The following is a 12402-nucleotide window of genomic DNA, read 5'->3' as shown; positions in this document are numbered from 1 at the left end:
CGATCTATTCCACGATAAGATATTGGGGCGGAGGTGGAGGCACTTGCCCGTACATAGTACAAGCAAATAGTCTTATCAATGTCTCTTGAGAAGCACATTTCATCTTTGATTTGATACACAGAAATTGGCAGAGGTCGGCAGTAAATTTCATTCTTATGTAGGCTGATTTTATCATGGGACTCTACTCGCGATAAGAGCTAAATCAGTCCCAGACTTGCAAAAGGGGACGCGAGTGTCATTGTATCCGGATAGTGCCCTCTCAGTCTTTTCAGCCCATGCCCTTCAGGTGCTGGCTACACTTTCAACCTCATCTAGCTTAGCGGTCCAGGGGGCAGCGTCACTGCGCTTCTCGACCTCATCTAGCTTGGCAGTCCAAGGAGCAGCGTCACTGCGCTTCTCAACCTCGTCTAGCTTGGCAGTCCAGGGAGCAGCATCGCTGCGCTTCTCGACCTCATCTAGCTTAGCAGTCCAGGGAGCAGCATCGCTGCGCTTCTCGACCTCATCTAGCTTGGCAGTCCAAGGAGCAGCGTCACTGCGCTTCTCAACCTCGTCTAGCTTGGCAGTCCAGGGAGCAGCATCGTTGCGCTTCTCAATGCCAATGAACCCTACAGATACCATTAGTTACTCTGAACTGCGAAGCCGTTGGTAAACACTGTACTTACCAGGGGTTGGAGCAGCCTGGACCCCAACGGTGAGGAGCGTAATAGCTAGTGCGAAGTTTCGAAAGTGCATCTTTATGAGGAAATGTATTTGAGTTCAATTGAGAAAATGGAGCTTGAGAGTAGTCTTAACGGAGCTGCAACAACAGAAGGAAGATTGACTAGCTTCGACAAGGTCCACAACTTGTGCAAACCCATCAGAATGATTCTGTCTCTTATTTATAATGGAAGATCTCTAGCCTTTCAAGCTCATCGGGGATGACGAGAGATACAGACTGATACGGTTACTAGTTTATGAAAGATACTATACTGATCTTTTGCCGATACAACCATATTGCGTTATCATCGCGTGCCCTTTTGCAGACATGATGACTGCATAGACCAGATGCCTACTAGACTGAAAAGAGCATGCTGACGACTTCCCGGCCAAGTCCGGTAGGTCTGTAGTATTTTCCCTGTGTGATACCTATATGTCTGAACTACTTGATGACATTTGGCGCTTATTACGAAAAATTCTACATAGCCCCAGTCATGATAAAATTGCGGGTCTATCTAGATGCATACGCACGTACCTTTAGCCACGAGAATCGCCAATGAAAATGGGAATTAAAGTCCCATGACGTTCTGGTAACATGTAATCAGTGCTTTTCACCTTTTGAACTCTAAGATAAGTAACTGGGCCCCGATTGGAGTTCTTAAACCTTGGCCTATTTGTCAATAGTAGTTGGCAAAAACTCTGTATTGGAGAAGGCCGAAAGTTTCGAGTCCGTCTCCCACATGCATAATCCTTCTGGCCTACAAATTGAATACTCCTTCTCAGCATTCGTTAGCGACCAAAAAACCCTGGCATTGGCTTTTTTCAAGCACAAAGTGCACATTCTGCCTTCGTCATGCACCCAGCTGCCGTCTCTTTCAAACTCCCCACTCTACCCAAAGCCTCACAAAAACCCGATGAAGATGAAGAAGAGTACAACGAGGGCCTACTTGCTGCCAGGGAGAGTTCCGACTTGGCCACGGCTTCTTTGGCACTTGGACGCCTCTCTTCCGACAAGCGACATTGCACGAGCACTTCCTCGAGGCTACTGAAACGCATAGGACTGTTATCTTTCTACCTAGTCATCTTGCTTCTTGCGCTAAACGGTTTCTACCACCTGGTAAGACCGTATAGTGGGACGGTAGCGCAATACGTCCACTGGCCCGGAAGCCTATCCCAAGATGATTTGTCCTGCTCCTGCGGCGATTCTATAGCTGAAGCCTTGACTCGTTCGTGCCGCTATGACACCCTCTCCGCAGCCTGGCTACCACCACACTGCCGGGACGACGAATTGACTGCACGATTCGACGCCGCAGGCCCAGGTGATGGTGGGGCCTGGACATACTACGCAGATCAATCGGGAAATTCTACAATGACACTGGCGGAGATCGCTCAATTGCCGGGAAATGACACCCATGAGTTTTTCTACATGACCTACCGTTGGCACGTGTTCCATTGTAGCTTTTATTGGCGGAAGCTACACCGCATGGTGCATGGAGTAGAAGGAGCAGCGAAGAGGATTGAGTATCGGTCTGACAGCGAGTCTCATATCGACCATTGTGAGGGGATATTTACGCTCAATTATCCACTGGACGCTATTGCGACGGGGAGTGGTGTGAGTTTAAACGCCGATAGGATTCCCAACATTCATGAATGAGAGATTATTGGAGGAGGGTGGAGGCTGGGTGGAAGGCAGAGGACGAAAACGAGAGATTGAGCACGATCGATGTTTCAATAAGCCACAAAAATGGCAAATGTATGGGCTAGAAGCAAGGAATATAGCAAACAAACAAATGTCCACTAAGCCGTCGTACCTGCTCAACACATCCCCTGCCTCTCGCTGTGTAGGCAAACCCCACTAAGTCGTATTGACACTGCATGATAACTAGTATTGTATCCACTAGGGCTGTATGCCAAAGGTGGGGATGGGATGATATCTGACATACGAATTTCTGTGACTTGGCTAGTGAACAAACTGGTCGATGCAGTAAGGCGCACGTGCCTAAAAGCCTCATATGCATGAAGCGGTAAGATCATAGTGTCTCTTGTATCAGCATCCAATCTAGGGCGCCTTAGGTAGTGAATCCTCCAGAAAATGACCGCTAGGCCATGCGGTAAAAGACCAGAATTCTGACAGCTCAGATTGCGCATCTCTTATAAGCTTACAGGTGGATGTGAGGTCAGAATCTCACACGATGGTGTCATTCCCCGCGCTATAATATACTGTAAACTGCACCATTGGTGTTATATTCAATTATCATGTCACTTGAGAGAGAATCGTAGAGAGTCATTTCAAATCATTGACGGCAAAACCGCACAGACAAGGGATCAACATCACCCGGAACGGGCCGGCCAATCGTGTCCATCCAGAGATGTTTCAGGCTTTCAGCATTTCGTCATTTTGAGATTGACAGCACGACGCACAGAAGGAAAATCCAATGCGAGCGGGGTAGGCTAGACCGTAGACCAAGGGGTATTGTCTCATTGGCCGCGGATAGAGTATCTTGAATAAAACTACTAGTAGTAGTAGTAAAACTTGCCGCCAAGAGAAAGCGTCCGGCAGGGTGGACGGATGTGGAGGTGAAAACATCCTGGCCAATGAGAATGGTGGCCAAGTTCAGGCCACCAGTGCCACCTAGTGAGATAGCATAGTGAGATAGCAAAGTGAGACAAAATGCTTGCAGTCGGCTAAAAAGACTGATGATAAAGATAATGTACGGAGCAGGATCCGGACTCCGCATATGACCGAGTCAGCCATTAGACCTTGAGATAGCCCCACAATGGGACACCGGTTTGTATGAAATCCGAAACTACTTACTAGTATACATGGAAATTAGCGAGCCGACCAACCAGAAATAGTCAGAGCAGACGTTGTAGCTCTGTAAGCGACTCAATCGAAGACATATTGTAAAATACCCACTCATAGTAGTGTTCTGTGTCAAATTCACAACCTTGAATCGTGGTATACACTAGTGCTAGGCGTACTGAGCGGATCTACTACGGAACAGGAAGGTGCACAGCCAACCCGACGTAGAGACTACCTACAATAGGATTTTGAGTACAAGTGTAGCAGTAGCAAGTGATAATTACGAGTGATGAGGGTTGTGTCATGAAAATGCCTTGAAATGTCCCAGCCATTATCATATCTGACAGACGTAGGCTGGGCTAGAGCCTGAAGGAGGGGAGACAAGGTACCTGAAGACCCTTCAATCCTTGAAACTAGACTTGATCCATAGTCGACGAACGTTGTTCACAATAAGAAATTGCTTCCGCTTCAAAATCTACAGATGAACGCAATAGCCAGCGCGGACCCAACATGTTCAAATATTCTCGTCTCCTTCAATCCTCAGAATGCGAAGAGAAATACCACGACCCAGTGAACGCGGCCGATGATGATAGCTTTCCAGAATTTCCTAGAGCGCAACGAGGACCGAAACATGGAATCTCCTGGTTCAGGAGATATTGGTGCTCTGTCGCTGTGCACATCGCCCTACTTTTGCTGAATGGGCTTCTAGTCACATTGTATGCCTCCATGTTTCTTATGCCCAAAACCCATTTGGGTTCTTCCAGTGAGTCAGCCCGTTCCTCGAAATGCAGAGATTATGGCTGAATTGTGTTCGGCCTTCGAAGATACTCTCCAGGATAACATAAAGCTTGTGAAGCACCGATTTGAACTTTTGGCAATCTACCGACATGACGGCGATTTGAACCCCCACAAAACGAACAACTTTAGCGGGCCGCCAAGGCCGGAGCTCGAGGAGGCGTGGGACAGACTCATGAAGAGTATGATGCTTGAAGAACCAATCCCTTTGGTATTGCAAGTGTTAACTGCTCCCTTAGATGCAGATATTAAAGTCAGCCATGCCGAGCTGGGTGAGTTTGCTGGTGATGATAGTGTTATCAAACTCAGTGACGGCAGCGGCTATTATGTGACAGTATCCGCTTTCCATGGGCTGCACTGTGTCAAACGACTCCATATGTACATCTATGCGGAGCACTATTATGCGGGACTTTCTGAGTTCGAGCTTTTCATGTTGCGACGACACACAGGCATGTTACGACAGCATGAGAATGTCCTTTGTTGGAATATGATTGTACTAACTAGACACAGAACACTGTCTAGATTGGCTGAGGCAGCATATCCAATGCCACGCAGATCCTACTTTCATTCCAATACACTGGACTACTAAGTAAGTTACCATGTAGGAATGATGTGGTTGTGTGAAACTAATGCAAAAATGACAGTGATGCCAGCCCAGTGGCATCGGATGACGGCAACCATCAGTGTGCTGACTGGAGTCAAGTTGAAGAGTGGATGGCAGAGCGCTCTTTCGATCCATTTGAGCCGGGTCTTCTCGTACACCCCATTTTCGGTAAGGGACCAACGTCCATTTTCCGACACTATTGAAACCCAGATTGTTTATACTATTTTCTGGCGCAGGAGACCCATATACGGAGAATCAAACCCATCCTGATTTGGGGGTGACTGAAATAGGCACTGGGAAGTTATTGAATAATGATGGGAAAGTGTCTGCTTAGTGGGACGGTTCGACCGGAGGAAGGCCACGTGTGACAAGTGCGATAGATTAGCTGCTTGTTCAAGAACAAGCTGAGAAGTAGTTAACTATCTTAACCGAGACGGTGGATACCTAGGTATTCGTCGTCCTGTATTAGAATTTCACAAAGCCACATGACATGATTGCTTAAGAGTCCATACTCCGGTCATATACCTCCCAAGAGGCTCTTGCATATGGTGGAGTATTTTAGGCCCACCGTCTTCGAAATCATAATGTGAATTAAAGAGGAAAGGACTACTAGCGTTGTTTTTCATGCATGCTTGGTGACTCCTAGCTGCATTACTGAAATTCACAACCATAGCCCTCGTATTTGGCTTTGCAATTTTTCCTTTCAATCTGGCGTAAGTCGTGCTTCATACTACTAGAGTAGCAAGTGGTTTTTGTTACTTTCCTCGTAATATCCCCCGCTGCCTGAAAGTACCCAGATACACTTAGGGAGGAGCTACTTGCTATCCCAGGATCTACTCCATATATCATATCACCACTCAGAGATGGACATAAATAACCTTTCAGGAGAAAACTTCGTTGCCCTTTCCCCAGTGCCATTTCACATCACCAAGGGCTCGCATCGTTCCCTAAGCCCGCCGACAAATTCATGTTCCTGCTGCCCAGCATATATCTTTCAATTTTACTATAAATACCAAAGCCAGTCATGAATCTATCCGATGATTCAAGTGTTACGGAGTCCGACAGAACCCCATTTCTTTCTAGGGAGGAGTGTGCGGTGTCATCCACAGGTGACAAGAGCGACCTATTTGCGAAGGCGCGGAAAAAGCATTACCAATGCAGCCTTTCCCAAGCTATCACATACCTGCTCGCGGTGTGGGGTTTCATCTCAGTCTGCTATAACACATACCGTTTGATTTCGACATCTCTATCTCCCCACACGCCATCACCAGACGCCGCAAAAACGCAGGAGGTAGACTCGAACCCACATGATCATCATCCGGAAGCGCTTCCACACGGACTAAATGTTTGTGACTGCGGCACCACAATTCAAGAGGCCCTTAGCCTCAACTGCATCTACGACTCCCTATCCGCAGCCTGGCTTCCTCCGTACTGCCGAGATGACGAATTAACGGCGCAGTTCGAGCGGGCTGGTCCCGGCCCCAATGGCACATGGAGCTTTTTCTATGACGAGAACGGCACGATACCCATCAGCAAGGCAGAAATTGCCACGTTGGGTGAGACGGGAGGTTCGTTCTGGGCCTCTGAGGAGTGGCACGCCGCGCACTGTCTCTTTTACTGGCAAAAATACTATAGGATGAAGGATACAGGCGTGATCCTGGAAGCCCGATTTGATAGTTTACATCATGTAAAACACTGCACTCAGCTTATCATGGATCCTGGTCCGGGTTATTTTGTCCTGATCGAGGTGCCAGTGGTGATGAACTCCAGCGCTAATGCCGTGCGGACGACAAAAGTTTCGGGTCCGATTCCAGGTCAGGCACGTTTTTAGCCTCGGCGATCGATAATTTTGGTCACAGATTGCGACTTATCTGTCGGTCGCCTGAATGATTACCCCTCTTTTGTAATTACGGAGAGAAACCGAATGAGAACTGTGTATAGAGCACTTTATAGCGCATAGTAAGCATGGTGGCTTTCGGGCTTACTCAGACTAGCTCAAGACAAGCGGTGTTCATGAGGGGAAATCGAACTTGGGCCTCGCCTGCTCCACCAGGTGAGCCGCTTGTCCTATACTAGCCTTTAAACTATATAGGATTGGTACTGTATTGGCGTTTATTTCATTCTGACACATATGGAAATCCCCTCTACAGACAGCGCATAAATTAAAACCTGATCGAGACATATTTAGCGCCTTTTGGGCATGTATTGTGTATATTCGCAAATAAATAATACTGAAAATGCCTTCGTATACCTTATCGGGCCAATGATCATTCGATGTCCCAATGTTCCTTCCAGTAGTTACATTCGAAGATGTCGGAAGAGGCGGCAAGTGAAATAAGAACGTAGAGAGGCACCTGACATTCGAGTATGCTTATCCCTCAGGTGGCCTACACCACAGATCACGCAGTCCTACTTCTTCAATCTCCAGCCTCCCATTTGACCCTAACGAATCGAATCTTGAAAGATTCCGCTTTTCTATCGAGTACGTGGCTTTTCTACCCTATAAAATTTTGAATCATGAAAGATCAAGGGCAAGGAATAACGAAAAGACATAGTAACAACTGCGGAAGCCAGTCAATGTTCCAATGCATGATCATGATGTTTCTTCGCAAAGCAAATCGGAGCGAGGTGAATATATAGCTTTGAACGAAGACGAATCTACCGAAGACCTTGAATCTCCGGTGCCTAGACGCCGGGGGATTTTGTCCGTCTCATTTTTCACCAACCCTCTTGTATATGCACCTTTAGCAATTGTTTTCGCGGGAGCAATTGTATTCTTCTGGATGACCCGTACCGGAAATCAATATAAATACACAGATTGCGGAGTGACTCCTGACGAAGCACGAGCACGAGGTTGCGTGTTCGAGCCGATGCAACGCGCTTGGATCCCTCCAGAGTGCTATTTTCCGGAGCCAGGGGAAGACTACGACACCTTTCAGGACAGACAGTGGTACATGGACCCCAATATGACGATTGACGCTGATGTAGAGAAGTTGGAGGCTGGGGAAGTGTCCGTAGCCTATACGCGCTACTGGCATGACGAGCATTGTACCTATCTTCTCCGAAAGCTCGCCCTTGCGGTCTCTATGGGGAAGAAAATGATCAATTCGAAGGCTTTGGATATTGAGCATTCAAATCATTGCGCACTGGCCATAGCCGAGAGACTGGCTAGCTCGTACAATGTCTCCTTTGTGGAAACTGACCGTTCCTTCACGGAGAGCCATTTGGGGTTCGAATGGTGCCTACCACTCAAGGTAAGTTCTTTCTATGCGATCCTGGACCCCTTGGAAATATTACTTTCCTGTTAACCTTTCGTCTTGCTTCAGACTGTCGTTGGCCCGGATAAGGCTGTTCCAGTCTACCCCAAGGGTTCAGAAAAGAATTAAGTTCTGCCACCATCATAGTTAAGCGGGGTTGGCAAAGCAACGAGGACTTATCTTCGCAATGGATTCCAATGCTGGCTACCGTCTACTTCCACAAATTAAAACGTCATCCAATGAAATGGGTCTGCAATGGCAATCCCATGCCATTCATCGGCACTGTTTGCCATATTATGGCTCTTCTCATTATTGCATCGTAACTGAATATCTAAACCTTGATATTCTTGTCCTAGTGCACCGATTGGGACTCGTTGATACGGCAGCCCTTTCCATTTATGCGGAAGATACAAAGTAGATAACTCAAAGATACTTATTACCGGCCATTTCAAGTAGTCAGCAAGTAGAATTCGCTCCTTCTGTGTCGTCCTCACCAAAGCGATGCCATGGGATGCAAGGAGACACCCTCCCAATAGTATCCACGTGACATACCGAAACGAGTCGTACCGCCCAACCTCGCTTACCGCTAGCGCCTTCCGGAGTCCCCACCCAATCCTATATAAGCAACTCCCCCCCGGCTCCCTTTTAAACTTTTTTCTTCTTTCTTTTCTTCATACTTACCTTGTTTGGGTGACTGCGATCAAGAAGGCGGTTCACCACGGATTGGTCCCTGCATTGCACAGCGCGGCGGAACAATCCGTTCAACGGCCTACGGGTCATTGACAGGCGTATTCTTTGGCACTTCTCCTTTTGGAGCTTTCATTTTCTTTTCATCAGTTCTTGGGCCAGTGGCTCGAGGGTGGAGAAGAGAACATTGTAGCAGTAGACAGCTCTAGTCAAGTGGTGGCATTATACCAGCGAATAAGATGCGTAGCAGCCTGTGACGGAAGTAACTACCGACTGGAAGGCAATCATATCCGCGATCTTGGAGCTCGTACTGCGTACTTGGTTGCTAAGCCACGGTGGCCTATGACGTTGCGGAAAACATCTCGCCACTCCGGCGCACATAAATAAGTAAACAACGTCTCAACCGGCCCATCGCCGACATAGTACCTGTCTATCTATCATACTTCGAACAAGTCCACTTCTTTATTCCCATCTCTGAAAGCAAATCATTATCCAATCCTCCTGATAATGCCTCACAAAGACACCAGCTCGGTGCCTAACCGCACAGACGGAATTTCTGATTCTTCCGTCAACCGCCTCGCAGCCACGGGAAATACCCTCGGCGAGTCCGCCTTTGGCTCAGGCATGGACCGCAACAGTGGTACGATACCCGAATACCTGTCCACGGGCTCCGAAGATCTCAGACCTTTGAGCAAGGAGGAAGCGGAGAGATTATACGAGGAGAGAATGGAGGAGGAATACGCGAAGCGGGAGGGAGGTGCTTAATTGGGTTCTTTGATTTGATAATAACCTCTACGGAGTATTGTGTATATATATATCAGATTGACCTGCACAACCGTCATGAACCGGAAGTAAATACTAATTGCTCTGATTGATCAAGTAAACGTAAACGTGCCTTTCGTAGTGGATGCCACTCCCTGGGGAAAAAAAAGGCTAAGTGAAGCATTATATATAAAAAACAAGGGTGCCAACAGCGCGATTCGAACCCGGCACCTCCTCGACAGCGTATATTGCACGAGACACTTCTACCTTCATATGAAGCCTGTAAAAGTTGCAAAAAAAACTGGTAGCTTCTCTTTGATTGAGCGTGTCATCCTTAGTGCAGGGGCCATGCTAATCTTCTCTGTATCGTTTCAAATTGACCAAATGCCCGAAGGCAACAGTACTTCTTTACGATGAATTATATAGGAAGACCGGGTACTATCTTACGCTCCTGATTGGCCGTTAAGCGAGCCGCCGGGAACACCAAAGCTGCCTTCACCCCGCGCTGTTGCCTGAGGACGCACAGTGTAGTACGGTGTCGGTCGGTCGTCGTGATCGCGATGAGCACGTTCTACATCGGTGTCGAGCAGGTCCAGTCGATATATCATGGACAGAGGATAGCAAGGTCTGCCGTGTATGCTCTTTGAAGATCGTCAGAGTGCTACGGAGCCTCTTTGGCATATGCGCCTGAACCTGGCGTGTCAGCAATCGTGCTCATTTGGAAGCGTAGCTAGGCCACAAGAAGTAAAATCGCAAAGCTGCAATAATGGGGAGACGAAAGAAGCAAAGCAAGCATAAGCCACCATTTGTGATATTATTAGCACTCGAGACTATGCTCAAATGCCCAAGCACAAGGTGGAATAGAAGAAGAAAAGAATAAGGCGAATAGATACTCCTAGTCGCAGTCGCCCATCGGCTCCGGTGGCCCCTCCTATTCCTCTTGCGGCGAGATCGGCTATAGGCCGGCCTCAACAACACTCCATCTAGCGGAGTACTTCAGGTATAATCGACCACTCTCAATCGCATATTGCAAATAGAGTCCACCATGATTAAGCATATTTGCACAACGGAGTTTCTATAATGCTGAGTCTACGTCATTAATGCTACGAGCTGGAGACCTGTGTTTGGGATCAACTCAACCACCCCAACGGCGCAGCTGAACCGGATCTACGGAGTAGATGCCTACGATTTACCGCGGGATGGCATATGCCTTTGTCTTTCCTCTTCAATCTCTATCAATCCAATTTTGGGGTACAAGACTAATGTGAAGCAGATTATTGGGAGTGAAGTGTTCACCTCGTTTATAGGTGCTATTTCCTCTCCAGCTTTGATATGCACTGCTACAAACCCAGGTCCCGGTGTCTGGATACGACGCAGATCGCTGCTTTGGCTCGGAAAATTTCTCATAAAGTACAATTGCAGGCAGTAAGGCTACTTAGGTAGTCCAGAGAAGGCAATGATAGATAGTAGCTTGAATATATAACTTGCTTCTCCCACAGCCCTTTTCCAACTCCCCCAACATACACTTCCCCCTCGCATCAATCAACCTACCAATCACACTCAAAACAATCACTATACCATACTATTACCAATCAAAATGCGCTTCACAACTCTATCTGTGCTACTTCTATCAACCCTAGCACTGGCATTCCCAGAATCTGACCCAGCCATCGAAAAGCGAGACGACACGACCGACTCAGACATGCCCAACCCCTTGAGTAACCTGTACACCTACCTACATACCTACATATTCCTTACTCTCAACTCCCATCTAGTATCTAGCTAACGAGCCATCAAATCTCACAGAGCCAACCCAACCACTACAATGCCCACCCTCTTCCCCGAAGTGCCTACCTCTATCAGATCCGACCTGATCACTGAAGTCCCTACCTCTGTCATCTCCGAGATGACGAACCCGACGGCTTGGTCATCAGTCGCGAGTGAGTGGAGAGACGGAATCGTTCCGTCTTGGTACAGTAGTTTGAATGGGGATGTGAAATCGTATTTTTCGACGGCTTTTGAAACGGCTTCGCCTTCCACCTCGTCTTCGCATGGTGGTGCTGGGCCTGGGGCTCCGAAGCCGACGGGTATGGCGGGGATTATGGGTGCTGCGGGCATTTTAGGGATGGCGATTGTTTTGTAGGTTTGTTTGGGTCACTTTTATGTGTATTTTCATGACGTTTGAGGGAGGGAGGGATGGGTCGTGAGATGATAAATCCGCCTATTTCCTGGTTTCTAGCCGAACGCGCCAGAGCAGAAGAAATAATATGATTCCTGTATGAGAATGGTTTTTTCGCCGAATGATATGATCCTGGCTATACTTTCTATGAAGTGGTAAGCACCAGGGATCTGTGGGACTTGCCAACATGTGAATTACATAGCTTTCTAATATTACTAGATACTATATTTACTTTTCTAAGAATGGTAAATATGTCAGTACAGTTCATTGGCTATACTATATAGAGACCGTCACTGACTGTAAGAATGTCAGCATTCGTGAACTTTCAACAGGGAAGAGCTTTTACCTGAAAATATCATATTATTTCCTGTATGAGAATGGACTATAACCACTAAGTAATAGTAAACAGGAATGCGCCTCTCTCTCTCTCTCTCTCTCTCTCTCTCTCTCTTTTTTTTTTTTTTTTTACTTGACTACTCTTTTTACTTGATTACTACTTTTGTAATTAAAATAAGTCTTACTGTTGTTTCTGAAGAGCTTCAACATATCTTATAAAATCGTCCAGCCAGAGATCTTTCTTTCCCTTAACCCAACTACTGAAGAGTAGAGCAAATACCTT

General features: G+C 47.2%; 6 protein-coding genes across 6 annotated transcripts; 5 read left to right on the top strand and 1 right to left on the bottom strand.

Moving 5' to 3' along the window:
- Positions 1-282: 282 nt before the first annotated feature.
- On the bottom strand, positions 283-732 carry BDQ94DRAFT_167106 (uncharacterized protein; the record flags this gene model as incomplete). The annotated part of the gene is made up of 2 exons (XM_026770726.1): positions 283-605; positions 663-732. The coding sequence occupies 2 exons, from the start codon at positions 730-732 to the stop codon at positions 283-285; spliced, it is 393 nt and encodes a 130-aa protein (XP_026630053.1).
- Positions 733-1549: 817 nt separating this feature from the next.
- On the top strand, positions 1550-2350 carry BDQ94DRAFT_167105 (uncharacterized protein; the record flags this gene model as incomplete). The annotated part of the gene is made up of 1 exon (XM_026770725.1): positions 1550-2350. The coding sequence occupies one exon, from the start codon at positions 1550-1552 to the stop codon at positions 2348-2350; it is 801 nt and encodes a 266-aa protein (XP_026630052.1).
- A 1945-nt stretch (positions 2351-4295) lies between these two features.
- Positions 4296-4816, top strand: BDQ94DRAFT_167104 (uncharacterized protein; the record flags this gene model as incomplete). The annotated part of the gene is made up of 3 exons (XM_026770724.1): positions 4296-4476; positions 4534-4766; positions 4805-4816. 3 exons carry the CDS (start codon positions 4296-4298, stop codon positions 4814-4816), a joined length of 426 nt encoding a protein of 141 aa, XP_026630051.1.
- A 1106-nt stretch (positions 4817-5922) lies between these two features.
- Positions 5923-6729, top strand: BDQ94DRAFT_167103 (uncharacterized protein; the record flags this gene model as incomplete). The annotated part of the gene is made up of 1 exon (XM_026770723.1): positions 5923-6729. One exon carries the CDS (start codon positions 5923-5925, stop codon positions 6727-6729), a length of 807 nt encoding a protein of 268 aa, XP_026630050.1.
- A 754-nt stretch (positions 6730-7483) lies between these two features.
- BDQ94DRAFT_167102 (uncharacterized protein) lies at positions 7484-9607 on the top strand (the record flags this gene model as incomplete). Its single annotated transcript, XM_026770722.1, has 3 exons — positions 7484-8152; positions 8225-8267; positions 9363-9607. The coding sequence occupies 3 exons, from the start codon at positions 7484-7486 to the stop codon at positions 9605-9607; spliced, it is 957 nt and encodes a 318-aa protein (XP_026630049.1).
- Positions 9608-11201: 1594 nt separating this feature from the next.
- Positions 11202-11747, top strand: BDQ94DRAFT_167101 (uncharacterized protein; the record flags this gene model as incomplete). The annotated part of the gene is made up of 2 exons (XM_026770721.1): positions 11202-11329; positions 11411-11747. 2 exons carry the CDS (start codon positions 11202-11204, stop codon positions 11745-11747), a joined length of 465 nt encoding a protein of 154 aa, XP_026630048.1.
- Between the last annotated feature and the right edge of the window lie 655 nt (positions 11748-12402).

The sequence above is a fragment of the Aspergillus welwitschiae genome, assembly GCF_003344945.1.
Source record: "Aspergillus welwitschiae strain CBS 139.54b unplaced genomic scaffold BDQ94scaffold_5, whole genome shotgun sequence".
Taxonomy (NCBI): Eukaryota; Fungi; Ascomycota; class Eurotiomycetes; order Eurotiales; family Aspergillaceae; genus Aspergillus; species Aspergillus welwitschiae.
Note: the sequence above shows the minus strand (reverse complement) of the source record. Positions and strands in the feature narration are given on the sequence as shown.